The sequence below is a fragment of the Ornithodoros turicata genome, chromosome 2 (assembly GCF_037126465.1).
Source record: "Ornithodoros turicata isolate Travis chromosome 2, ASM3712646v1, whole genome shotgun sequence".
NCBI classification, from domain to species: Eukaryota; Metazoa; Arthropoda; class Arachnida; order Ixodida; family Argasidae; genus Ornithodoros; species Ornithodoros turicata.
Window position 1 is genome coordinate 133,465,452 of NC_088202.1, and position 26,096 is coordinate 133,491,547.

The window sequence follows — 26,096 nt, forward strand, 5'->3', positions numbered from 1 at the left end:
TAAACGCTCCTGAGCCCATGTGACCGCGTTTGATCAAATAATTTTGATGTCACGACGTAACACTGACGACCCTATTGGTAATTTATTCCTGGGGTTGCCCCAGAGCCTGAAGTGTCCAGGTATTATGGGACGTTTGGGGCTACCCGAGATCCTTGGGTTACCCCAGTCGCCTCATAATACCTGGGTAACCCCAGGAACCCATTTTCAATAGGACTGGGGTATCTCAAGTAGATCCTCAGACAGCGCTGTCGTGCTTCTGTATAGTACTGGGGCCCTGTGCAGTCCCTCACATTATTTTCGGGCCACCTCGAGACTTTTGTCATTACGCAGTCATAAAAAATATTGGAGTATCTTAACACTTTGGCTGGGACATTGAACGGCATGGATTAAAGAAGATCGCGACAGTGAAACCTAGAATGAAATACATTGTGCAGAAAATGTAGTCATGATATCCCCGACGAAGTGAGTTTCAGCTTGTTATGCAAGTGGTAATAGTCGTAGTATATGTAGCAATGCCAATGTACATACCGTAAAATTCCCTGGTGAAGAACTTGTGAACATTTTCGTTCATTACCTGCCGTGTCACACTGAGCGAATTCCATAATGTAGAAGCGAATTCAGAGTGTGGTACACCCAGGCTGTAGTATAAGCGAAGCAAACAATGAATAGTGTTCGGTTAGAAGGGCTCGTAATGCGCGCAATGTGGCTAAGTGTCCTCGCGACAGTGAAAGTTGCCTTTTCTACATCTGCACTAGAAGAAAAAAGTAAGTCTATGTAAAATCTGAAACCACGAATGATACTTACTCGTCGAATAGGACAATACTCTTTGCGTAAAGGATATCATGACAGTCATTCCTGCGCAATCCACAAACAGATATCATCACAGATAATTTTTTTCAAGACCAGTGAAAGGACCAGTGAATCATCGTTAGAATCAAAGACCTTCGAAAAATCAAAGTATGGATGGACGTGATGACTGCAGTGAATGCCTCGGTGATCGTTGGCCTAATAGGTAACTAATTCTGATAGGTAACTAGATTGGTCTCGACTGATCTAGCAGTAAAGTCATGCTGTAGTGAAGCCAAAGGCTCCATTTTATTTTTTTCTTAAAACCAACCAACCATCCAACCAACCGTGCTGACTTCGTTCCAAAAGGGGTGTAAAGAAGGAGGAAAGACGAGTACGCATTATTTTTTCAAAGACCTTCGAGAAACGCGGCAGAAGGGATGTCGGCCTGTACTTAGAGGCTGACGAGGGAAAGTGCCGCACTTCGGAGAAGTATTGAAGCAAAGAAGAAGCAAGACGCGAAGAAGTATTGTATAGCAAAGACACGAGTGAGTAACTGGGAAGTCTGTCGAACCCGCAGGCTTTACTTGCTCTAAGTTCACTAATAGCGATAAAGGCATTCGTGTTCATTCATTGAAGCGTTGGATTGCGTCTCTAGTTTGTGACGTCGGCGAAATATCTGGCGAAAATATTGGCTACTTCAAGAGGATCACTAACCGAGTCGTCATCAGCGGACACACCTACGAAACTGGGATCAGGGAAAGCCTTACCTTTAACGTATTTCTAAAATAGTTTGGGATTCCCATGCAGAAATGGTTCGATTGACTTTTTTTTTTCGCGGAATAGTAAGCCGACATGTCGTTTGGCTGACCTTTCCTCTCCCTCTTTTTTCTTTGTTTTAATAAATATATCCCCACGCCCCCCGACTGTATGTCCTCTTCGTCTCGGGAGAATGGAAAACTTAAACTAACAACATGATTCACCAGTTGTTATATATATATATGATGAAAGCGAAGCTTTTAGATATGAGGAATGTTCGCAGGAAAACCCGCAAGGATACTCTCTTGATTTCAGACTTGGGAATGAACCTGTTTTTACCATCTGAAATGATGACTAGAGGATAAGCGAGTGCTATATCAATCTATCTCAGTCACAGTCTATCTCAATCTACTTCATTCACAGATGACCATAATATTGAGACCGCATAACATTGAGAGAGCTGTACGCAAAACTTTTCTCGCTCTCTCCCACTCTCCTCCTCATCCCACTTTCACTATTTCTATTTCAAGAGTGAAAGTGGGATGAGAAAGGGAGTGGTTTGTTTGTCCCTTCAGGTGACGCACCCTTGGAAGTCGCTGGGGAAGTGTGTTAGCGTAACTCAATTGGTAAGAGCACTGGACCGGTAATCCAGAAGATGTGGGTTCGAGTCTTGCAGCTGGCAAACTTTTTCAGTGACTTCCTTCTTTGAAGTAGCGAAGTACAGCTGCCCGCTAGTGCACTCGAAGGTAGCACGATACTAGCGTGGCATAAAGCAGGTATCATTATTGCGCTGTCGTTGCTTATACTTCGTGAAGAGTGAGACTGAGAACCATTCGTTGGAGATCAAACAGGAGTTGTATCAGTCTGGAAGTTCGTGTCTGTTTTCCGTAAAGCGTGCTTTCACTTCACTGGAGTTATGTAAGCAGGAGAAGCAACGAGGCTACACATATCTCACTACCGTGCTCTTGCTCGGCTGTTGTAACCATGTGTGATTAGGTTGGAGTTGGGAAATGGATCGAAACATAATCCACACAATTCCAAATAGGTGTCAAGAACTTCCAGTGCTGGGAGCTCAACGATCTTCCCCACACTGACAATGTCAACACGAACGTACAAAAATAAGAGTGGTGTCAGAGGCGGAGAGTTTTCATTTTCCCAGGGGGGGCAAGGGCGCACCGCGAAACAACTACCCTGGCGGGGGTGGGGTGGGGGATATGTTTATTAAGAAAAAAAAAGAAAGGTAAGCCAGATGGATGTCGGCGTGTTATTCCAAAAAATGTGAAAGGGGAAGACAAAAAAGGAAAAGAAAAAAGCAAAAGAAAAACAAAAAGAAGGAAAGGAAAGAAAAATGAAGAACACAAAACTAATCACACACTCTGGCGGGATCTTATGATGTATGCAGAACTGGTATAGAAATAAGAGGAAGGAAGAACAGAAAAAAAGAAAAACAGAGAGAACGTAAACAGTGAACATGTGCACAACTGAAGGCATTACGCCTTTGAAAACTGAGTGAAAGGAACAAAATGCATTGAATCCTCTTGTGTTTGACCCGAAATGCGCGCAATATAATGAATATGGTCAATGAAATGGATCAGCGGGAGTTGAACCGGCTCCCAACGGATATGCGTTCCGAAGATTCTACCGTTGCACCTCACTGGCAGCTGCAGGTACCTCTTCGACTGCTTTCGTTTCATTGATCTGACTGCTTTGGGCGAAATTCAGTCAATGTGTTATGTCATCCTCTGTGTTTCTTCGCCTCACCTTCTACTGTGATAATGAGTATGGTGGGCGGATACATATTTTACAAATTGCAAGATGCATTTTTGGGGTTGGTGCCTCTTCGCTCTTTTGACCCGGGCGCTCCGAGCCCCAAAGGTTGGTGTCAGTCTCTTAGCGGGACTTCCCGGGGGAGGCGGCGCCCCCCCTAGTTCATGTTCCGGGGGGGCAAGGGCCCCCGCGCCCCCCCGCAGTCGGCGCCTATGAGTGGTGTACTCAACAACTGCCTAAGAGCAGTTGCTTCAATGGGCTCAAAAGGGGTAGATGTTTGTGGGTCTCGTAGGCGACTGGGCGAAGGTACACTCTGTACTCAATGTTCATTAGTTCGAATACACTCGTAACATGCGGGAAGGAAGGAATTTCACGCTATTTTGCGATGGGCGCCTACTGTGAGGTGTGTGTAGAGAGAAGTTGCACGTCAAAATGACGAATGAATACATCAGAATGACGAAATATCTCATCTGCCAATGAAGATGACGTATGGATACTTAGCAAGGAGTGTTCCAGTTGAAATGGTATTTTTGTCACGAATAGCGTTGTAGAGCATACACAAAGCACACAACACCGCTATGATAACAGTCCCAACACTGCACTAGCTTCTGCTGCGCACACATCTGCGATATCACCTGTACCGGTTTGCTTGCACTTCGTCATAGCTTTGGCTGCCTCTATACTTCAGAATATACGTCTCGGCGAGGCATATCTCTACGCGCCGCAGCCAAGTCGGAGCTCACCTCCTATGGCGTTGATTTGAAAAAGAAATGCGTCAAGGGGACGTTCCCGCAAGTTCGACGGTTGGCGAATAATTACAAGCGGCGCAATGGATAAACGGCGTTCCTTTCGTATTACTCTCATGGTGATGGTACATTTCATTCCGCGAAGAGAGCTACCATATTTTTATGTACCGCTAGTTAGAACTTAGCTTCGTAATGACACACAGAATAGATCACGTCTCAATCATTCATATTTTTCACACGATGCCGAATTTCAAAGACTGATAATTCCGGGATCGCAGCGTCCACAGGCGTCCGCCACGGGAAACATTGGAGGCCGCTCCAAATTGGCGGACCGGTATCACGTGATATTGAAGTACTATGTAACACATTTGAGACAGGTTTACTAATCACTATTAGGTTTTAATTCGATTAGCCCGGGTTAAGAATATCTATATCCGGTTCGCTGTGAACATCACACGCTTACAGAAAAGCACACCGGTGGTATAGGTTTCTCATTCACTTTACACTTCCTTTCAATAAGTAAAGAACTTGAGAAGCTTTGGTATGTGATTTATTGATAATGACAGCAACCTTGTGGTGCGTTACATGATGATTGTTATCCTGTATTGCTTCGTGGCAACGATTATTTCTAATCATTCGAATTGCTGGATCCTGAGCCTCGCGATCCTTCTGAGCCACCGTTCATCGACGATCCCTGAAAAAAATTACGGAAAGTCAACCGTAAAACACGGTTAGTGATTTACATATATTCAAGGTGCAGCAGTTTCTAACAATCTTTACAGAAAGAATCTGAAAAACAAAAACAAAAAAAGAGAATTGTACTTACACGGCCGTTCCCACGCCTGCAAGAACATAACAGAGAGATTATGAGAAATAGACGAAAGCTGCTGCATGAATGGCTTGTAGTTCCACATAATCCACTACAACATATCCTGTTTTATGTATTTATTTCATTTTTCTGCCATTTCAGTGCATGGATGTATCAGTCTGTATGTTTCTGTTTGCGGGGCAATGTACCCTATTATCTTCCAAATCGGTCTGACGTCAGTTGAATAATAGCACTTGTTGGCAACGGTGTGTTAGTAAGCTCCATTGGCTCGACTGCTGTGTCGCTATATGATGGCGCCACTGGATTACTAGAGCACTGAAGAGAGTAACTCATTTTAGAAAAATGATTTTTCTACAAGGAAGTACTATTACTCCATACAGTCATAGTGTTTACTATGCCATGTTTGTTAGAGACCCTAGCGATTAGGTAATAGTTCGGTACTTGCTAGTCAACGAGTAGGTTGACCACAAAACCGTGATACTCGTAAACAGCGAAACGGCGGAAGTAGCTCCCAAAAATTATGTACAGTGTACTAATGATGCCCTATCTGGAAGTAGCTATTGATAGACTCCATGGGAAAGTCAAGCCATACATTCGCTTTGCAGTGTTTCAAATCTGCGGCACCCGAGTTGGAGACCCAAACAGCTTAAGAGCTGGGCTTATGTTTAAACTAAAAAAACACGAGACGTACCCATAATCTCGGCGGTTCCTTACTACCGATTCAATCCCGTCCACACCAGCTTCGCGGTTTGATCTGCAGAAATCAACCGATAATCAGGATCACGAAAAAATGAGAAAACCCGCAACCTCACCACACACTGCTATGGAACAAATGGAAAACGTGATGCAGAATACTTACAAAGCCGGCTGCGCAAGTTGGACAAGAACCATCGCGACCATGAGGATGCAGAAGAAGGTCTTCATGATGTTTGGCACTGCGACAAATAATGATGCAGTATTTACAATTTAATGACAATCACAACGTGAAAAGAAAGTGATGATCTTTATTCTACTCTATTGCTCTTTCTTAGAGTTGTACGGTACATTTTCACAGAGAATGACTGTCGGCTGGCTTATTATGCAAGTGCGGGGTGTTATAGTATAAAAAGTTTCTTTAATTACTGTAGACACAAACGCTAATTGGTTACAAAACATACGCTTATAAAACATGCATAAAACTCGGCGTTTGTTTGGTGTATACTCTCATCTAATCAATCAATAACAACATAAAGGACGGACATCACATGTGTTGTATCTACAATGGATAGAGAAGCATATATCTGTACTCACAGTATAGATCTACACCCTTTGGAAATGTGTATGATGCGCTGCGTTATGCGCTGCCACTTTTATACCAAACGCAGCAGGAAAAGTCAGATCACTAACCTTTTAGATTTGTTCTTTCGCTGGTCGATTTCCTCTGCAAGTCACGTGAATCTACAATATGAGCCCGTCTTGTGCGTGCGAACAGGGTATCGGAAATAATATCCGTACAATAACCCCGCCTACGTAGACACACCTTTCACACGAGCAGATGCGATAGTTGAAGTACCACGAAAAATATACCAAGTTCGTGCGAATGATCCGTAACCGATTCAGAGAGGCAGGTGGTGCGTTTCCGTTCGTTTAACAACGGTGCTGTTTAGGTTAACGTCCCGGTGGAAATTAATAGTGATAATTCGTGGCTTTCAGTCTCGAGACAATCCGGTGGAAACTTTTCACGTTATGGAACAGGCTCTGCACTAACAATGTGAATGACCACATAATTGTTTAATATGTAGTTCAGTTACGTAACTGTGAAAGCAGTTTGCTGTTACAAACGATTGACTATCTAGGAGGGGGAGCGTTTAGGTGACATCCTAATTTTTTTCGTTTTCTAACCTGTCTGCCTCCCTCTTTTGATGAGCTGTGGTAGGTAATGGCATCGGGGTAGCAGGCTTTTGCTGTATGACGAGGTCGGCGTATCTCTACTTTTTTTTAAATCCCATCACGTTTGATATAGTGTCCGTTACTTGAGGAGACCTCAAGTAACCTCAGTCTCCTAAGTGCCTCCCTCCCTTAGTGCCTAAAACGCGTTTCTAAATAAATAAAACTCAATTCTCAATTCTAATAAAACTCAAAAAGGTCCAAAGGGTCATTAATTTTCTCGTAGTAGGCACGATCAGTATTGCACTACCGGCACTACTAGCGATGCCGTCAGCATTCGTTGCTTTACAGTAACATACCATTGTGTCGTGTCCACCCTCCATCCTCCATCCGTTTTCTTTTATTGCTAAAGGCGTGACGATGCCCATTGCTGAGTAACCAGCAACGGCGAGCCGATTCAGTCATTACCCCCCTCCCCATCGCATGCACTGCTGTGACAATTGCTGCTCAGAAATATTACAGTTGTATTATAGATTCTGAAGTCATCCTTCTGTTGCACTGAAAAGATTTCGCACAGCCAGCGAGAGGGCGAAATTGGAAGAAAAATCGTCTGGAGATGTTGGCGTCCACAAAACCACTCTGACCGCATTGCAAACTTTATTTTGGAATTGAACTACAGTACGAGATGTCTTCTTTTTGAGAGCATGAATACAGTAGAAAACAGTCATCCTTTCTATGTTTTCTGGCGTGAAATTCTGTCGCCTGTCGCTACGAATTGTCGTACGTGCCGAGGACGACCTCACGACGTCGACCGAGTTGATAGTGCGTGCCCGTACGAACGCGGGTTCGCGAGGGATATCGTCATCACCAGAGCTGTAAAGTAACTAATTACAAGTAATTGAGTTATTGTAACTAATTACTGCAACCAAGTACTTCCGAAAACCATACATCCTGTGCCTCCTTTCTAAAGCGTCTATCTGTAACTGTAATTTAATTACTCTTTTTGGGTAACTTGTACTCCGAGCAAAGTTACTCCTTCAATCGAATTTCCATGCGGGATGATAGGCACTGCTGTGGAACGTTACAGAGTGATTCTAACGGGAACTTTAAAAAAATGTCCACTGTTAAGAACAAATTTATCAGCATTATCAGTATTCATCAGCATCAGTTGTTTCAGAAGTTTGTTTTCCACAACAAGCGTAACGTATAATAGACTGTGTTCCAAAGTTTTACATGTTGGCATCTTGAACATGAGTAACCGCAAGTAATAGAGAAATAACACAATGAGATTTCAGAACTAACTGTAACAGAGGTACATTTCAGACACAGTAACTTTTCCTGCAACTTAGTTACTTTTAAAGTCATGCAACTGAAACTTAATTACACGTTGTGAGTAACTTATACAGCTCTTGGTCGCTACTATAAGCACAGCTGCAAGGGCAGACATGGTCTTGCACTCGGTGCAAAGAATACAGGCGAAAAAGAACACTTTCTGAATAACGCGTCGCCCAGCAGCCAGTCCCTAGTGGCTCGGGACTAACACCTCATTTTTTTTTCTGACAAATCAAATGAAATCAACACTTTCTGTCACAGAGGGAGACACTTGCGTTCTGTGATGTAGTACATCTTCGGCATTTAGGATGTGTTTTTTTGTTTGTTTTTTTGCGGACAAAATAAACACCAAGCAGGAAGTGAAGTACCCGTCTAGGAATTACCGGCGCTAATTATCAAAACAGGCACTAAAAAAGAAAGAGAAACGAAGGCAAAGAAGGCACAAACATCAGGGTACCAATGGGTCCCCTTCGACCTGATTCGTGCTTAGGACATTGAAAGGGAGCATAGATACGTCTCCCAACGAAATGGCGCTGGAAATGCGCTCTCTAGTTATCACTTTTCACGCAGTGGTTGAATAATAAAAGTAAGGGGGAAAATATGAACGAAGCGCAAATGTCACGCGTGTATAGTGTTTACGAAGCATGTGACGTTCACCGCTATAAAAGTACGAAAGAAAAATGAAGCGAAAGCTTAGTTACCACTGTGTTCGTGCAGAGTAGTAGTGGCTATATAAGAAAGCAGGGCAGAAGGGTTCGTTGCCTTCTAGCATGGCACTTGCGATTAGCGTTTGTTCATATTGGAAATATGAAGTGTTACCCCTTTCAGTGACAGTTTAAAAACCGCAGCCAAAAACACGATCAAAAGAGGCACGCACAGAAAGAGGACGAACTGAGAACTTTATTTTTGTACACACGCAGTTAAATACAAGAGCAACAAGTGCAACAAACAAGTATAAGCTGCTTCTTTAGGTAAGGGACTTCTCTCCCGTTCGGTATCAACAAGTCACAAGGCACCCTAGAAACAATTCAGAAATAAAATACGCCCAGACCTTTTTCCTTCTATTCTATCCCATTTATCATCTGTTATGTTCGGCATGGCAACTACCTTTTACTATCTTTATTGCATGCCATAACTGTGTATTATATTACAAAACATATATCTTACAAAAAGAAAAGGGGAAAAAAACTGCTTGCTCTGAAAATTTCCCTATGTAACCACTAACCTCCTGATCTTTCGGAATGCTCGTTAATTCCTGTCGGTTGTCCCGTTTCGCCCCCTTGTTCGTGAGCCTCCTATTTCTATAACCGGTCTGGAACCAAGATCGCTTCATTCACATAATTCCATCCACACTCTAACAAAGCGGCCATTCACTCCGGCCGTAAAAGCCTGTACGGACCCGTTCTTCTCCCCGGGCCGTTGACCCACAATTCCCATGAACCTTTAACACGTCATACCTAACCCTTTAAATGTGCCAATGATAAGGACGGTGCCCAGAGGAAGAACAGACTGTGTTCGAAATATCGTCGGCTCTCGTCCTGAGGCACCTCTCTTCATACTTCCGTACCGGTTCGCTGGATTTCTACCCGTCTTCCTCCTGAATCAGGTTGATAGAAGGTGTGCTGACACATTTTCCCCCCGCTCGTGAATCATTAAGGCCTCATACACCTCTCGATCCCGCGCTGCAATCGGAGGTAAGCTTCAATAGAAGTCTTGTCAAAGGAGGGCGAACAGCCACACTTTCTGCAATGCAATGCAAGGTGACTGGACGGGGGGTGCCCTTCATTAACGCCGCGTGTTCACGTAATCTAGTATTAACACACCTGCCTCTATGGCCAACGTAAACCCTCTCACAGGGCAGAGGAATACAATGAACCACATCTTGTCGGCACTCAACCCAACTGTTTTTGTGTTTGATGTTACACCCCTGTTTTTTGAGGCGCTTGTTCACTTTGGAACAAAGACCATACAATTTGCAAGGGGCCGAAATGACCAGAGGGACCCTGTGTCTGTCACCTACTTTTTTATATATTGTGGGCAAGCCTGTGAATATGGGGAACGGAAACCAGCCTACCTTTCGACTTCCCCAGCTTAAGACGCTCAGCGGATGTGCAGCTCGCATCAGAGTTATTTTCAGAGCCATCCGAGCCACCGGATTCACTTCAGCGCATTCACTTCAATATGAGCGAAGCTAGATTAAATCCGTTGGTTGTCGTCCTTGAAAGACGTACAACAAGGGGAGTAGCACCCTTTAAAGGGCACCCGCACTCGCTTTTCTTGACTTTGTTATTGCTATTGCGGGTGCTGTGAATCATCTAGAAGTCGTTTCATACCATTTACCATTTTGGTACTGATGGTCTACATGTTCGTATTGTCTATTTTAAGGGGTGATGTGCCGTGCTTTAGGGTTTTATATCCCATTCGCTACGATCGCAGCGAAGCAAGATTAAATCCTTTGGTTGTCACTTTTGGTAGACTTACAACGAGGGGAGCAGCGCACTTTAAAGGCCACCCTCACTCCCTTTTCGTGACCTTCTTATTGTCATTGCAGGTGTTGTGAACCACGTAAAATTCGCTGCTTATCATTTACCACTTTGGTGCTGGTGGTCGACATGTTGGTCTCGTGCATTTTAAACGGGTCCTGCGCCATGCTTTAGGTGTTATATATCCATTCACTGATATAAGCAACTAAAAACCAATCCCTCGTACCGCTGGTTATAGAGCCATAATGATAACAAATAATGCTCTAAAATTCGCAGGGATTTTGACACGGGTAGCCCCAAAATTCTGAAAAAGCAGCACCGGGCTCCTTTATTATGAATCAGTGCTCTCATATCGCTGATGCCAACGTCATAATGATAAAAAAAGCTTTAAAGTTCACAGGAATTGCAGCAGTGGAGGCCGCGAATTTCGCAAGAGACCAATACCAGGCCTCTTTAATATGAACGAGTGCTCTCATAGCTGGTGCCATAGTCATCATGATAAAAAAAAGAGAAAAGAAGACGTCTTAAACCTCACAGGGATTGCAGCAGCGGAGGCAGCAAAGTTCACGATCACTTCACCTTCAAAGCCCATCACACTGATTTCAACCTCAAAACTCATCACATCACATCATAGCCCTTCATTCAACCTCAACATCACATCACATCAGATCATAGCCCTTCATTCAACTTCAACATCACATCATATCATAGCCCTTAGTTCAACTTCAACCTCGCCTCACCTCACCTCACCTCACCTCATAGCACTTCATTCAGCTTCAACCTCCCCTCACTTCACAGGCCTTTATTTAACTCAACCTCACCTCACCTCACCTCATAGCTCACCTCACCTATTCAGCCTCACATCATTCCCCATGATGTGATGGTGAATGAGGTCGGTGAAGGACATTCAGACTTGTGCCCGTTACCAAAAAAAAGGAACTAAATACCGTTACCCGTTACTTCAGAAAAAAGTAACTAAATACGTTACTCGTTACCAACATACAAAAGTAACGAGTTCTCGTTACTCACAGGTAACGAGTTACTTTTACGTTACCGCCGCATAGTTAAAGGAGCCAACAAACATGCCGTCATTTGCCTTCAACCCTTTATTAATGAGGAATTACACTTCAGAAGAAGCTGATACTCGAAATTTGTCGTCCGTGCTTCGTGTTCCGTGTCTCTCGGCCCCTTACCATGACTCTATATGAGCTTGCCTGGACCATAGGTGGGGAAGTTACTTTTATTTTGTAGTGCACTACCGTTACTCACTACTTTTTCGAAAAGTAACGCGTTACGTTATTCGTTACTGTTGCGGTAGTAGGTAACGCGTTACTAACGCAGTTATTCCTGATAAGTAATGCCGTTACTTTTGCATTACTTCACCAGTTGTCCTTATAATATGTGCCATTTTTGGTTGAGTCACATAAGTGCATTCCGCAAATCAATACAAGCAATGTTGGGCACAAGCAAGGGTCACGCATGAACACAACTTACATGTACGATTTATTGCAACGCAGAAGCAGTTGATGTTCAAAATTTTCATCGGTGAGCATCGACCGTTGGGCTGAGAGGACGCCTAATGACCAGTGAGTGCTCCTTGTCAAGGTTGATAGAGACGGTGACCTTTTATCTCATACAGTACAAATCCAAACAGCCAATTCCTTGGTACTTTATTACTAGGGTTTGTGGTTTTCGGCATTTATTTTCAACCCAATTCGGGGGTGTTTATCGGCATTTATATTGGGGACTATAAATCGGATTTTTTCGGCATCTATATTCCGCCCAAAAAATAAATGCCCGAATACGGGCACCTATTTATTTCGCATGAGGAGAGCCTATTTTGCGGGCGAAGTAACAACGAACGGAAAAGAAGTGAATTGATTCATCGTTTCATTAACAATGTCTTTTATTGCCTGTGCCAAACCAGCAAACAATGAGACTACCTCTTGTTGCAATAGATGCAAGCGTACATCATCATGCTCGCATCTCTCATAGCGGCTCGCTCCTTGCGATTAATAACACGCAGTTTAGAGAACGCGCGCTCAACATTAGCGTTAGAAACAGGAATAGCCAGTATGCTTAAGGCGCACTGCGATAACAAAGGCCATATGCTGGAACGGGTCGTCCAAAACTGAATAGGAGATATATCCACCTGAGGGGCAGGGCATGCAGCATATTCGAAAAACTCCCGCTTTATATCATCCATACGAGATTCATCAACAGAGCTGAGGTCATCCTCCTATAAGCGCTTACGCACAACGAAACAAGGGCACAGCCCGAAGATAATGCCACGCTCGAGAAATAGTCGACAAAGGGAGATTCCAAGAGGATTTCCCTTTGCGGTTCCAGGTATGGCAGCTATCAGGGTACGGGAAATTCGTATTTTTTCGGAATATTCCGAATCTGAAAAAAAATCATCCGGGGGGTGTTTTCCGGCATTTTTCGGAAAATGCCGAAAACCACGAACCCTATTTATTACTTATTCAGAGGGTAGAGGCTATTTTTCTGCCGCTTTTGCCCGATTCGTCCGAAAAATACCAGAGGGAGTGAAAAACAGAGGTGGTAAACAAAGGTGACACCTCAACCAGGGTAGGTCAACAACCCTTCTTTTGCGTTCTTCGTGGGTGTCGATGTGACCTTGTCATTGTTGAAGATGAATAGAAAAAATCGGGGATTTTCCAGGATTCTGCAGGCACGGTCCTCGCTCAATCTTTCAAGTTCCCGAACACGCAGTAACGCATAACGCCGTTACGCGTTAGTTGTTAAAAATGTAATGACGTTACGTTACTCATTACTTTTCTACCAAATGTAATGCGTTACCATATTTCACTACTCGAATGTAACGCGTTACCGGTAACGCACTACTTTGTAACGCGTTACTCCCCACCTATGGCCTGGACCTTCTCCCTCCTTTCCGAAGTCGGGGTGATGGGGGATTATGAAAACACAAGAAAAAACACTTTTCGTGCCACCAATCACCAGCGATTCCCAAAAGCAGACGAGGGGCTGCGTCATAATTTAGGGCGCTCAGAAGCTTAGCAAAGACAAGAAAAGTCTAGAAGTCGAAACGCGTTTTTTGTTGCCATAGCACAATACGTGTCCATTCTTGTGAAGGAGTGATGGTCGGAGATTACGGAAACAAGAGAAAAGACAACAACACATTCAGCGAGGGACTTTGAGTCACACGTTGTCGTGGGTCACGCAGGTCAAATCTGCACGCATTGCGCCACGCGGAGTGCCGAAATGTGCTCCCCCGCGCTGAAGAAAAAGAACGAGTAACGTCAGTAACGAGTTACAAATTTTTGTAACTGATTCCGTTACTATTACAATTTTTAAAAAAGTAACTGAATCGTTACTTCGTTACCAAAAAAGTAACCGTTACCAAGTAACGAGTTACTTATAACGAGTTAGGCACAACTCTGAGGACATTGAATTTGCCGACCTATGCCCACCGCCGGAAGTCCCGCAGTATTAAGAAATAAATGTTTCACTATCTGGAATAGTTGCTTCGCCAATGTAATCTGTAACCTCTATTTCACGTCTCGGATACATTAATCCTGCAAAACTGGCAAACTGGTTTCCGTGATCAAGGAAAATGTCGCGAGGGCGCCGAACGGCAGGCCCTGGCAGGGTGAACAACGAGATTTGGCCGAGGCAGACCAACAATTAGGGACGACACAGACAAGTAAGCCTCAAACGCCCAGAAATTGAAGTTGTTTCCTTTCTGGCAGGGTGGTTGGACAGGATAAAGCAGGAACGAAAGCGCGCATGAACGCTGTGCAAATAAGTGTTTTCATTTCTTTCATTTTCTTTCTTTCTTTCATTTTTGAGACTTCGTGTTGTGTCTGTCCCTTCGTGTTCCCTAGTCTCGGGGTTTTTTACATTATGCATCATCCTTACCAGCTCGCCTGCTTCCTAGCCATTTTATCATTGTCATTTTTTCATTCATTTCTTTGTTTACGGGGCTTCTGACGGCAGTGGGTGAGGGGGGGGGGGGGGGCGCTTCAGATTTACTTTGCCCTGGGCGCAAAACTTGCCTCGCTACGACTCTGCCTGCCGTAATGACATACCTTGTTTAGAGGTATGTTATGTATCTATGTATGGGGGGTGCTGTGTAAGGTATGTTTGTAGGTACACGTGGGAAAAAATGGCTAGAAAATGTAACCATATATATTTAGTACCGTCATATGTATTAGGATATCATTTAATGCACTATTCATTTGTTTTCAGAAGGAATGGGTCTTGTGTATGGTGACAGACAATCCTACACGTAGTTTCAATGTGATAAACTTTTATTACAGTTGAAATTTCGCGTCACATCCAGAGAGTGTGATACCATCATTTTCCACATGAGCCTTTGTTACCGGGTACGATGGACCTCCAAATGCCCCTTTGCTGTGTGACAAAAAGAAAGACAGACACATCATTCCACCTTTGGATGCCGCACATGATGTTGTTTTGGAGTAAGTGTTGTATAGGCGCCGCACCAAAATGTTTAGCTTAACAGAGCATTGGTGCCTGCTCAGGAAATCAAGTGCTAGGTTGATGTCATATGTCGAAAGATATAAGTGAGACACAGTTTTACTCCACACTGTCCCGGTGAGTACATGTTACAACTTCAAAGAATGAAATTAGGCACGTTTGTGTTTATATAATGCGTGCATAATGCAATAATGTCTGCTTGACGTTTTCCTCAGCACTTTATGTTCCCTCACCGCTGTATTAGGTTTTGTTTATCACACCTGGAAGCACTCCTTTAAACCGGTCGCTTCCCTATGTGCGGTTTCTGTGTTGCTTATCGCTTTGATAAAAAAAAGAAAAAAATGATAGCCAAAAAATTCCTGCTCAGGTTCTGACTTCTACACCAGAACGTAGGTATTGAGCTGATCCCGTAGCTTGTTCTCTATGATCCCCTTTTGATATTGTCAGCTAGCTCTCAGGCTTCAGAATCATAATACCACACGTTCACCCCATTTCCACGACTGTTCAGCTGCGTCCTACGAAAGCTCCGCCATATGGTAATTGATTCACGCATAGTTCCCGTTCGTTTTGCTTCCAAAACTAAATTATATTACGTCAGGATAGGGAGACGTTTTAACTGTCTGGGAAAGAACAGACTGATGTCCTAGATGTCCTAAGCAATATTGACAGGGATACATTTAAAATGTGTATAAAGAGTAATACTTACGCTGGGTCTGAAATAACAAGCAAAACACGTAGGATGTTAGAAACAAATGTGGCCTCGTTCATACGCAGTTTTCTAACTATTTTAAATCGTGTAACCTCAACCACAATATACATATATGTGTGTTTGACTGATTTCTCTTTTTTTATGTGTGTGTGTCTGTGTGTCTGAGGTTAGACTCCTCCGCCGGTATTCATTTGACGAAAGCTCCAAAAGTATTGCACCCATAATATTTCGTTTCTGCTTTTCTTCTTGTTTTTGACGGCGGGGGCGGGGGGGCTTTCCTTTTCCTTAATTTCTTTCTAAGGCTTTTCCTTAATTGCTCTATGTACCATCAACGGATGAAGAGTGACAGTGGTAGCAACCGGATGAGCTTGCTATAGCGTTAGCGTACATGCAGCACCATCGCACATGGAGCAATCTTACCTCTCCACACGGACACAGCACGTGTAGCCGCAAGAATATAGCAGGTGACAATTTCGCTCGCTGAGAAAACTGTAGTGATTCTTTTTAGCGATTACTAACCATGTAGTCCACCACGTGGAGACCTGAAGCTTACCAAGCATTTAGCTTTACGTTCGCCAGTGCTATACCTTTACCACCGGGTATATCAAAAACCAACTAAAGATAGCAGATGGGTAGAAATCCAGCGAACCGGTAGAATGTAGGAAGGGAGTTGCCTCAGAACAGAAGCCGCCGATATTTCGAACAGAGACTGTTCTTCTTCTGTGCCAGAAGAAGAACAGTCTCTGTTCGAAATATCGGCGGCTTCTGTCCTGAGGCAACTCCCTTCCAACTAAAGATAGGGATTTCATGTTCTACGCTGTGGTAGAGTCCCTTCGTTACCGAGGTGTTTGCGCGCATGTTCCAGATTATGCCGCTCGCCTCGATTCTTGCACTCGCGAAGACATTACACGGCCGCGTTGCGCTCTTACTGCCTCTCTTCCTTCGTGACTTCCATTCTAGGTGCAAGCGAGAGGGCGAGTTAGTAAATAATGCCTTTACCTCCAATTGTCTGCAGCATCCCTTGCTGACCGTTGGAGACTCCGCACAACGAAGTCAATGCTGGCGGCGTCACACCTACAAGTGCAATGTAGTTTTGATGTAACGGTACATGGCCATGTTAGACATGTCACACTCTTGTATACTGGTAAAGCAATGTCAAACCCTACAAATTTTACTATAATCACCTTCATAACAAAATCTACGCGGCGCATCGTTTTGTATTGATTGGTGTATAACTGACCCTGGAAAGAGCTTTATTCAACGAAACTCTATAATGCGGAAAGGTTACTGCGGCTACCCGTTACATCTCAACCCAAAATCTACATATTGAGTCTATTGATATTCATTCGCGCACACATGCACATAGATACAAAAGCTACAAATAACAAAAGAGAGGGAATGGAGGGGGCGAATAAGCTGTGAGAACATCTTGACCAGCCTCGCCCTTCTTCCCTCATCGTAACTCACAAAATCACACAAAGTGATTTGATTTGGCGTTCCACGTTGATTTTCATTTTGAATTTTCTAATCCTCAAAAAAACACAAGAAAAAAACAACATTTTTGTGAGATGGATGGTGGTGACGTGAGGGATGAAATAATAAGGCCATTCCTAAATTTACCAAATGGTCCTTCTAACTTTACCAGTATACGGGCAATTCGTCCAAGTGCCAGCGTAGACCACTTGCGTTTGCCCAGACTTACGTGGACTCGCTGGCAAAATTGTTGTGGACCGACTTCAAGGTCCTACTTTCATAAGTAAAGGCTATCAACTTACTCGAGTTCGTGGCACATTCGTAACTCAATTATTGTTTGAAGAACCAGCGTTCCTGAATATCTCTAGAGCGTAAAAGTTATCATGTCATTGAGCCTTACAGTGCAAGTAGAAGGATGGACACGACGATTGTGCTGCAAAGGATAGCGCAATTTAAGGCCTTCATGACATCTGGAAAGAGAAGATCAGATCGTAAGCGAATCTTACACCCAGTAAATTTTTCTTGGGTAACATATACCGACGTAGCAGCATTTGGTAGTCCTCATTTCTAATGAATGCGCACTTAAATTAAGTAAAGGTTCGTGCTGTGGTGCGACAAGTGTTTGGAATATATTGCCTGTGGAAATTTTGAGTTAATCGTAGAGGTGCCGAAGAGAAGCATTTAATGCTGTCGATGCTCCTTCAGTATTCCCGGGTTTGCTAGAGATATACAGGTGTGTGTGGTGTTATTGAAGTATGGACAAACAATAATATACGCGATCGGGTGAAGTCGTGTGGCAAAAGTATATAGTTACTTTGACACGCGCCTGTATCAGAGCCGACAGTACAGCTGCAAATACCATTTCTTGTCGTTCAGCTTAACAATGCTATTCACTTGTCCCTTTTTGGCGTACGACCGTGACGGTACCATACTGGTTATAACACTGGGCAGAGCCGGTACCGTGGCAGTGCTATGAGTTTTTTTTTTTTTTTTTTTCATTTTGGAGCTATCTGGGCCTGTGGATTCGTGGGGCCTCGGAACGTCCTCGAGTACTTGGTCGACTTTAGGAGGAGCGGTGCAAATATTTCTGTGAAATGTGCGTGAAAGCGTAAACGGGAAACCAGCGAGAACCGTGGCGCTACTCCTTGAATTGATGATAATGCAATCATAGACAAAAAAAAAAGTCATTGCAATGGTTTGCAGGTCGCCAAAAGATACGGTAGAAACACGTGGACACGGGCTATTAAAACTAGCGTACAAATAGAAAATCAGTGAAGTGCTTAGGACAACCACGGGAATCATTGGTTCGCTTTAACAGCTGAAGACAACATTGTGGCCGCGCGCAAAGCCAGAACAGTCATTCTGAGCGTTTCTTTCGGGAACTTCCGGTGAGCTTTGACCTCAGTTTTCGGCGCACAGTCATGAAACCTATGCCGTAATCCTGCAGAGAGAAACACTTGTGAACAACACTTGAAGATCTCAGTTGTCTCGCGACGTAAACACCCAATTATTATTATTAACAACACTTGAAATTGCCATTCAGCACCGCCGCTTCAAGTGGAACCAGAAGGCGAAATTAGATAACTTTATGCAAATCGTGGGGTTTAGACAGCAGAGACCACAACAGAACTTTCCACATATAGCTTACCAATGTTAATACTGTCATCAACACTAATCAGTAACATCCCAAATTGGCTGTACTCACCCGACAAAAAACGGAAGGTTATTACGGAATATTACATGAACCGAGGAACTGCGAGAATGAAGCTGAGTGAGAAGTGAAGCTCAGAACAGAACTGTACCATGAACAAAAGAAACCGGTTAGGTGCGCGCTTAGGATAACGGGCTTAAAATCGTATTTCTACATTTTGCTGGGCTGGAAAGTCACGTAGAGAGTTCGGTAGCGTGCAGGTGGTGCTGACGCTCTGCACCTGGTGTTTCATGTTGAAGTTTTGGTAAAAACGTTAGCGTTTTCTATCGACTGCAATATTTGTTGCAGGTATTACATAATTCACAAGGCTATTTCTTGGCTTGATTTACATCGTTTAGCATTAAAAACAGCTTTATCAGGGCGCTGGGAAACGTCGCGAAGCGAAGCAAACTGGATTCGGTCACGTTAGTTTTTTTCGCTTTTTACAAGCGTAACTGCTTAAGAACAGGCCAGACAAGCTTTAAGGACATGGTTCCTACACCGCCTTACGTTTCTACTTTCACAGGGGGGCTCGTGCAATCCACTACTCAGAAAGCACCGCTTTTCTTCTTATTCTTATCTATATCACAACGAATTTCATTCAACAACAACAACTTTATTTTGAGATGGAGAGCGAGGAGGTTCATCGACAGGGGCGATACTCTACCCTATTGCTGGTGGGGATGTGGGGAATGAAATAATGAGCCCCTTCACAATAACGATCGAAGTCCGATGGTGTCCAGAAATATCAAAAGAGCTTTGAGCGAAGATCGTTGCTGGGCTGGATTATGCCAGGGTCCAAGCAATTTCGATAGGGAGAAGGGGCGAGAGGCCAGCTGACCAAGAGACTCGGTGAGTGCGGTTCGGGTTCGGGAAGGGTGGTAGTGGGGGGAAGGATGTGCTCCAGATCCTTTAGGGCACCACAGTGGCCAATACTTGGTGAGGGAAAACGACACAAGTTTCTGTATGGTGCACGCAAGGTATTTCCTCTCAAGCGTTAAATATCGACAACAAAAGAGTGTGAATGTACATTCATGTATCATTAATTTATTATTTTGTTCTATTATTATTTCGGTGACGCGGTAATATAATATACGTTACTTTTTGTACAACAACTTTTCTGGACGTGAACTGAGGATTTTGCCTTGCCGAATTCATATTTCTCGTTTGTGGGGATTAGAGAAGTAACTTCCAGCTAGACTTGGGTGGAGGCCATTGCGCCTCAGTCACATTTTCACATGTATTTCTTCATATTCGTTGCATCCATGGGGCGCGTTCATGGGGAGCTAAATGTTAAACTCTGGCGGCAGCCATTGCTGCCCAATTGTTATCAGCATAAAAAAACACCGCACCCAAATCTGGGTCGAAGTAGACCATATGTGCACGCATTGTGCGACAAAGCTGGCACATAGAGTATTGTAGTGTGCTACAAATCCAATCCAAGTTTAATCTGAACCGCAACCGCAGTAACCAGAACGGTCAGAACGTTTTCCAATCGGTTTAAACCGGTAATAAACGATTTAAACGTGTCACAGGAACAGTGAACGCACGCCATATGAATGAACATCGTCTTAAATCGTTTGATTCACTCGTTTTAGAAACATTTATATATTAGTAGGCAACTCTACTTATGTTTATATGCTCTAGGTCTGGTTATGGGTTAGTTCTAGTTCTAGTTATATGCTTATAGGCAATGCTAGGACACAATATGGGGGCTTCCATCATCTTGACGGTTTTTCGCGTTAAGCATGGGACACCTTGGTGCAACGTGGCCATTTCGATTTCCAAGGTATATATAGACAGGTAGCGTAACTCCCACAGGCCCATGCGTCTTCAGAATGACGCCATGATAGAGGCCCTCAGCGCCATCCATCCGGTTTGAGGACTACTACGATTATAAATAAATGACGCCAAAGATGACGTCCAAAACCCTTACGCAGCAGTACAAATAATACGCAGTGAATAATTAGCCATGGCAAGTTTAGATTGGTGAACTTCGTTTGCGTTGTATTCCGTTTCCTTTTCCTGACCGAACGCCGTACTAATCACACAGGCAACAATACCGCAGGAGAACAGACACGTATGGTATTTCAGTGAATGCAATTTCTTATCCCCAAGTGGCACAGATAGTTAGAAAAGGATTACATTCCTTGGAGTGATTAGGCACTCCTCCACGGAGAAGCAGTCCAGCAACACTGTGTTTCGCCTCACCGGTATTCCTGGCTACCACTTTGCTTTTGCCGCTGGCTAATATTTTAGAACGAAATCGAGGAAGCAGATGATTGGCCATCCATGTGGCTACGAAGAAGTTACAAAGCTCGTGCCCGAGAAACAGCCGGTGGCCCAGACGAGAGTACCGGTGACGTCACACATGGTACAGTAGGTAGGAGAGGGAACCTTCAGAAGTTTCAGTTTCGTTTTGAGCTTCCCAGCTTTTTTGGCAACTAACGAGTGCCCGTCTGTCAAACCCACTTTATTTCTCATTTCGGAAAATGCATCGAACTTATTTACACAGCCATTATACTTGTTTCAGATTGTCCCAGTCTCCTTTTTAAGGTCCATGTCTCACCTAGAGCTAGATGTACGCGCAGTGACTATGTTTACATTTCTTCAGTGAGTGGTCATAATGGGTTCGTTGCGAAGAAACGTGACATTGTTGGTGCACAGCTGATTCCTGCTAGCGCTGACGCCTTCATGGCCGGTCTCGCCACGATGAAACTTTTCTTTCGCGAGGCCGGCAACAGGGGATGCATGCATTCATCTGTTCACATCTTGGTCTACAGCTTCGAGATGTGAACGTCACTTTTTTTTTACCCAAAAAGTGTACGAACTCTGTATTACAATGCACGGGCACACGACACGGATACAGGGATTCACGGATAAACAACCTACTGTTACACATACGGATACGGAAACGTACTCGGGTGGTGGATCATTTTGTTTACGTGCACGAGTGGGGCAGCGGATACTTTTTCCTATATTAAAGTTATGGATAAGCTACACACACAAACCATGCGCACGTCGTAAATACTTTTCTCTACGATCGTACCTCTACTACCAACACCAAGGATGGCTCGCGTCACGGAGATGACAGTGTTGCCGGGACAGATTTGTTTTTTTTCCTGGCTTCGCTACCTGGCTAATTCTACCTTGCAATTTCCTTGTATTCTTAGGTGAAACATCCCAGCCAATTTTCACAACCCTGCTTATCGGTACTCACTTTCTAGCGGATAATCGTTTGTCCTTTTTCGCGATGTAAATGCCTTTCCTCCTTTCCCAGCTCCCCTCTCGTCTTCGTAGGTTCAACGCTATGCATTCCGGACAGCTCCTAATGGCATGTTATTGCGGATATCAGCGAACAAATGGCTAAACCATTTTTAATGATCGAATGACCCAACTGTATGTAAACAACGCGGTTGCTGCTTACGTGCGTCGTTTCGTAACGTTTCTAGACCTCAGTAACTAGTTTCATTCTCTATTGTAGCAGCAAAACAAATTTGCTAATGAGGTGGCGCTGGCCACTCCCAGTGATGCGATAACGGCACCGGTGCTTTCACTCACTCAGCCGATGTGATGCACTCAGGGTTCGGGGGAATAAGCTGCCACGTAACAAGCCTCCGTATTATATAGACCACCAAAATACGCTCATCTAAGCGTTTTGTGTAGCCAGGCAAATGTCGGCATACCAAAAAACAATGTCACGTAACTTTAAGATGACGTTACCTGAGGCGTATGACCAGGACAAGATAGTGATATTGCCACAAGCGACCTCATGATGGACTTACAAAATGTGGGTGTGGGCCAACCCCGTAGTAGTACCCATACCGTCTCTCTCTTTCTTCCGTCAACACGTGATACTCACACGAGCGGCATTTGCGCGTTGGTGGCAGCTCTGAGGTCATGCTGAAGACTTGGAGGTGCTGGGTTCGAATCCTACCACCGACTCTCTTAAGTTTTCCCTGGGACTTCCGGTAGACGTTCTAGACGGTTGTCGGCGCAGTTTTCCCTAAAGCCTACCCAAGACGCATACTGCAACCCCCACTCTCTCCCATCCCCTCCTCCTGCCCTCTCTCTCTGTCTCCATCTATCCACAATTGGACGCTGTTCATAGCCGCACTTGTTTCACGGCGCTAACACAGAAGGAAGAGCGACGCTAAGGGTCTATTCACACAACGCCACCTTAATGGCGCGCAACTATAGGATGCGCAGCTAGGTTGCGCTGTGTGAATGTGTTGTGCAATCCGGCGGAGAGAGTTGCAACACGGATCGCCCCACGAGTGATTCTTCTCGCAACCTTCAGACGCAACCTGTCCATTACTTGACTGCTCCTCCGAAAACGTCCAATCCCAATGGCTGTCTGTCATGGCGTCACTTCCGAGACGTAAATTCCGCAGCCTAGCCGGCGCGGGCTACGAAGACGACGCTAGCAGCATGGAAAATCCCCCCCCCCCCCCCCACCCCTCCGTCCTTCCCGGCGGTTCAAGTAAAATATTTCCCTAGAATGTGTTCTTAAATACGCCATTGCAAACTGTCAACCGCATTTTCAGTTCTCGCTCTTGTGCGATAGGACGAAGATGATGATGATAACATTTTGTCACGCCATCTCACGAGTACTCACACTACGATGCGGCGAGTTGCTCACCGTGTGACAGAGGGCCTACTCTGTGAAACTTCAATGAATTGCGTGCAACCATTGTTGGAACGAAGTACCAGCAAATGTTGCATCGTGTGAATCGACCCTAAAGGCAGATTCACATTACCGTGTTTACGGCAGCGTACGGCGTCTTACGTGTACCTTCCTTCCATACTGAAGGCTATAGCCTTACTCGATGCTCCACCATAAAAATACTAATTATCAGATTCGCTGTCAGCGGACGTAACAAGCAGGCGCAACCGCACTCTAAGAAAAAAAAAAGGAGTAGTTTTACTCCTTTTGGGGAGTAATTGCATTGCCACAAAAAATAGTCCCTTTCGGGAGTAAATGCACGGGAGTAAATGAATGTCACAGAGTGAAGACCGCATATCACGCGCTGTTGTAAGAGTCCCAGGTACATAATTGGTGCGCATGCATGAAGATACTTTGAAGCAAACCGTCAAACGTGATATATCGAGTGATATAAAATCTTGCGCCATACTAGGGCACAACAACAACAACTTTATTTTCGGCCTTGGAGAGTGGGGAGTTTCATCGCAACAGGCGATACTCTACCCCAGTGCTTGGTGGAATGGGGGGAATAAAATAACGAGCCCCTTTACAATAACGATCGAAGTCCGATGGTGTCCAGAAATGTCAGAAGAGCTTTGAGCGCAGAGCGTTGCTGGGCTGGATTGGGCCAGGGACCAAGCAATTTCGGTAGGGAGAAAGGGCGAGAGTCCAGCTGACGAAGAGACTCGGAGAGTGTCATTCGGGAAGGTTCGTAGTGAGGGCAATGAAGAAGAATGTGCTCCAGATCCTCAAGAGCACCACAGTGGCAACAGGTGGGAGAATCAATTTGTCTCAAGCGGTAACGCCACTGAGCTGTAAAGGCCACATCGAGGCGCATGCGGTGGATTAATGCAGCATCCTGACGAGATGTGTTTCGTGGAACGTTTACCCAGCAAAAAATGTGAGGGCGTGAGAGGCTCCGGGTCCCCGGCGTCGGTGCCCACGTGCGTGAGTGGCCGGGAATTAACGACGGCTTCCACTTCGCACAAGGTTGTGGTCAGCTCTTCAAAGGTTAAACAGCCTCGCCCCAGAGATCGCCTCAGAGCCTCCTTCACCGTTCTTATCAGGCGCTCCCACCATCCGCCCCACCACGGAGCACGCTCGATGATGAAGCGCCACTCTATCCGACGTTGGGCGGCGAAGTCCTGAACGTCGGCGGCAGCGACCAACGAGAGAACGGCGGAGCATTTGTGGAAGGTCCTTGCGTTGTCGGAGTAGACGCACGAAGGCATTCCTCGTCGAGAAATGAACCGCCGAAAGGCGAGTAGAAAGTCGGGCACGTTCATGGACGATGAGAGCTCCAAATGCACAGCTCTGGTCACGCCACACGAGAAAAGGACGATGTAGGCCTTAGAGCTTGAAGACGAGCCTCTGAGGTACAGAGGTCCCGCGAAGTCCACGCCGACCACACCGAACGGCTCCGACTCCGTGATTCTCTCGCGTGGTAGCGGAGCGGTGGGAGCAGTCCCAAGTTGTGGATGATGTTTGCGGCAGGTGAGGCAGGTGTGAAGCACACGTCGTGTTGCTTGACGGCCGCGCAGTATCCAAAACTTGCTCCGGACTTGGCTCAGGGTGTCCTGCACGCCCGCGTGAAGAACGCGATGGTGGGCGTCCACTACGACGAGGTCTGTAAAACGATGCTTCGCTGGTAGCAAGACAGGGTGCTTCACTTGTTCGCAGTCGGGGAGTTGATGGAGACGTCCGCCGACGCGCATGATGCCGAAATCATCGAGGAAGGGCCTGAGATCCCGTACGGACGAGGCAGGGGAGAGCCTCTTGCCGTTGCTAAGGCAAGAGATTTCGCTCGGGAAGGCTTCCTGCTGTGTGCGATGCAACCAGACCCGCTCGGCACGAGTGATTTCTGCACCCGTTAGTGGCCCCGATGTGTACGCTAGGCGGCGGCGGCAATTGTTACAAAATCGAATGATCCAAGCCGTCACACGCAGCAGCGTGGAGAGAGTGCTGTAGCTGTAGAGGCTCATCCATTCCGTTGTGCCTACCACAGGATGGGCAGACGAAGGCTGTGTGACTGTGCGCTTGTGTGAAGGATGTGCGTGTGTGAAGGATGCGCTAACTGTTTCTTACTCTGTGTGGCTGGAAAATTGCTACGTTGTGTGAGTTATACAGCCTTATGTCGTTCAAATTGACCAAGGGCACATATTTACGTAGACTTTTGCATTCAGGAGACCATTCGCGAAGTTTAGTGACAATTTGCAGTCCTGGGGAGTAAACGTCGGGACTAAATGTTGGGTTAGGGGACTAAAATGGGGAGTAATTGCAGACTAGGGGAGTAGAAGCTGCAATTACTCCCCGTTTTACTCCTTTTTTTCTTAGAGTGCGTAAACGCAGGAGTGCGAATCAGGCTTAAGTTTATTGCCCTGCGACGCACGTTTTCCGTTTTGAAAACGTGAATTACCACAGCGCGGCTTATGCCTGCATACCTCCTTGTCAAGGGGCGTCTGGGGGACG

At 45.1% G+C, this 26,096-nt stretch overlaps 1 protein-coding gene and 1 long non-coding RNA gene across 2 annotated transcripts; both read right to left on the reverse strand.

Annotated features, from left to right (window-relative positions):
* Positions 1-16,758: 16,758 nt before the first annotated feature.
* On the reverse strand, positions 16,759-19,021 carry LOC135384078 (uncharacterized). The gene is made up of 3 exons (XR_010420233.1): positions 18,938-19,021; positions 17,633-17,702; positions 16,759-16,833 (listed from the first exon to the last, which is right to left on the reverse strand). It is a non-coding gene; the product is annotated as an uncharacterized LOC135384078 (long non-coding RNA).
* Positions 19,022-23,560: 4,539 nt separating this feature from the next.
* LOC135385058 (uncharacterized) lies at positions 23,561-25,609 on the reverse strand. The gene is made up of 2 exons (XM_064614234.1): positions 24,517-25,609; positions 23,561-23,661 (listed from the first exon to the last, which is right to left on the reverse strand). The coding sequence occupies exons 1-2, from the start codon at positions 25,607-25,609 to the stop codon at positions 23,561-23,563; spliced, it is 1,194 nt and encodes a 397-aa protein (XP_064470304.1).
* Between the last annotated feature and the right edge of the window lie 487 nt (positions 25,610-26,096).

Coding starts and splice junctions, on each gene's coding strand:
- LOC135385058 (XM_064614234.1), bottom strand. CDS start 25,609: ATGAGCCTCTACAGCTACAGCACTCTCTCCACGCTGCTGCGTGTGACG. Junction 23,662..24,516: donor GCCCTCACATTTTTTGCTGG/GTAAACGTTCCA, acceptor ATCTGCCTTTAG/GGTCGATTCACACGATGCAA.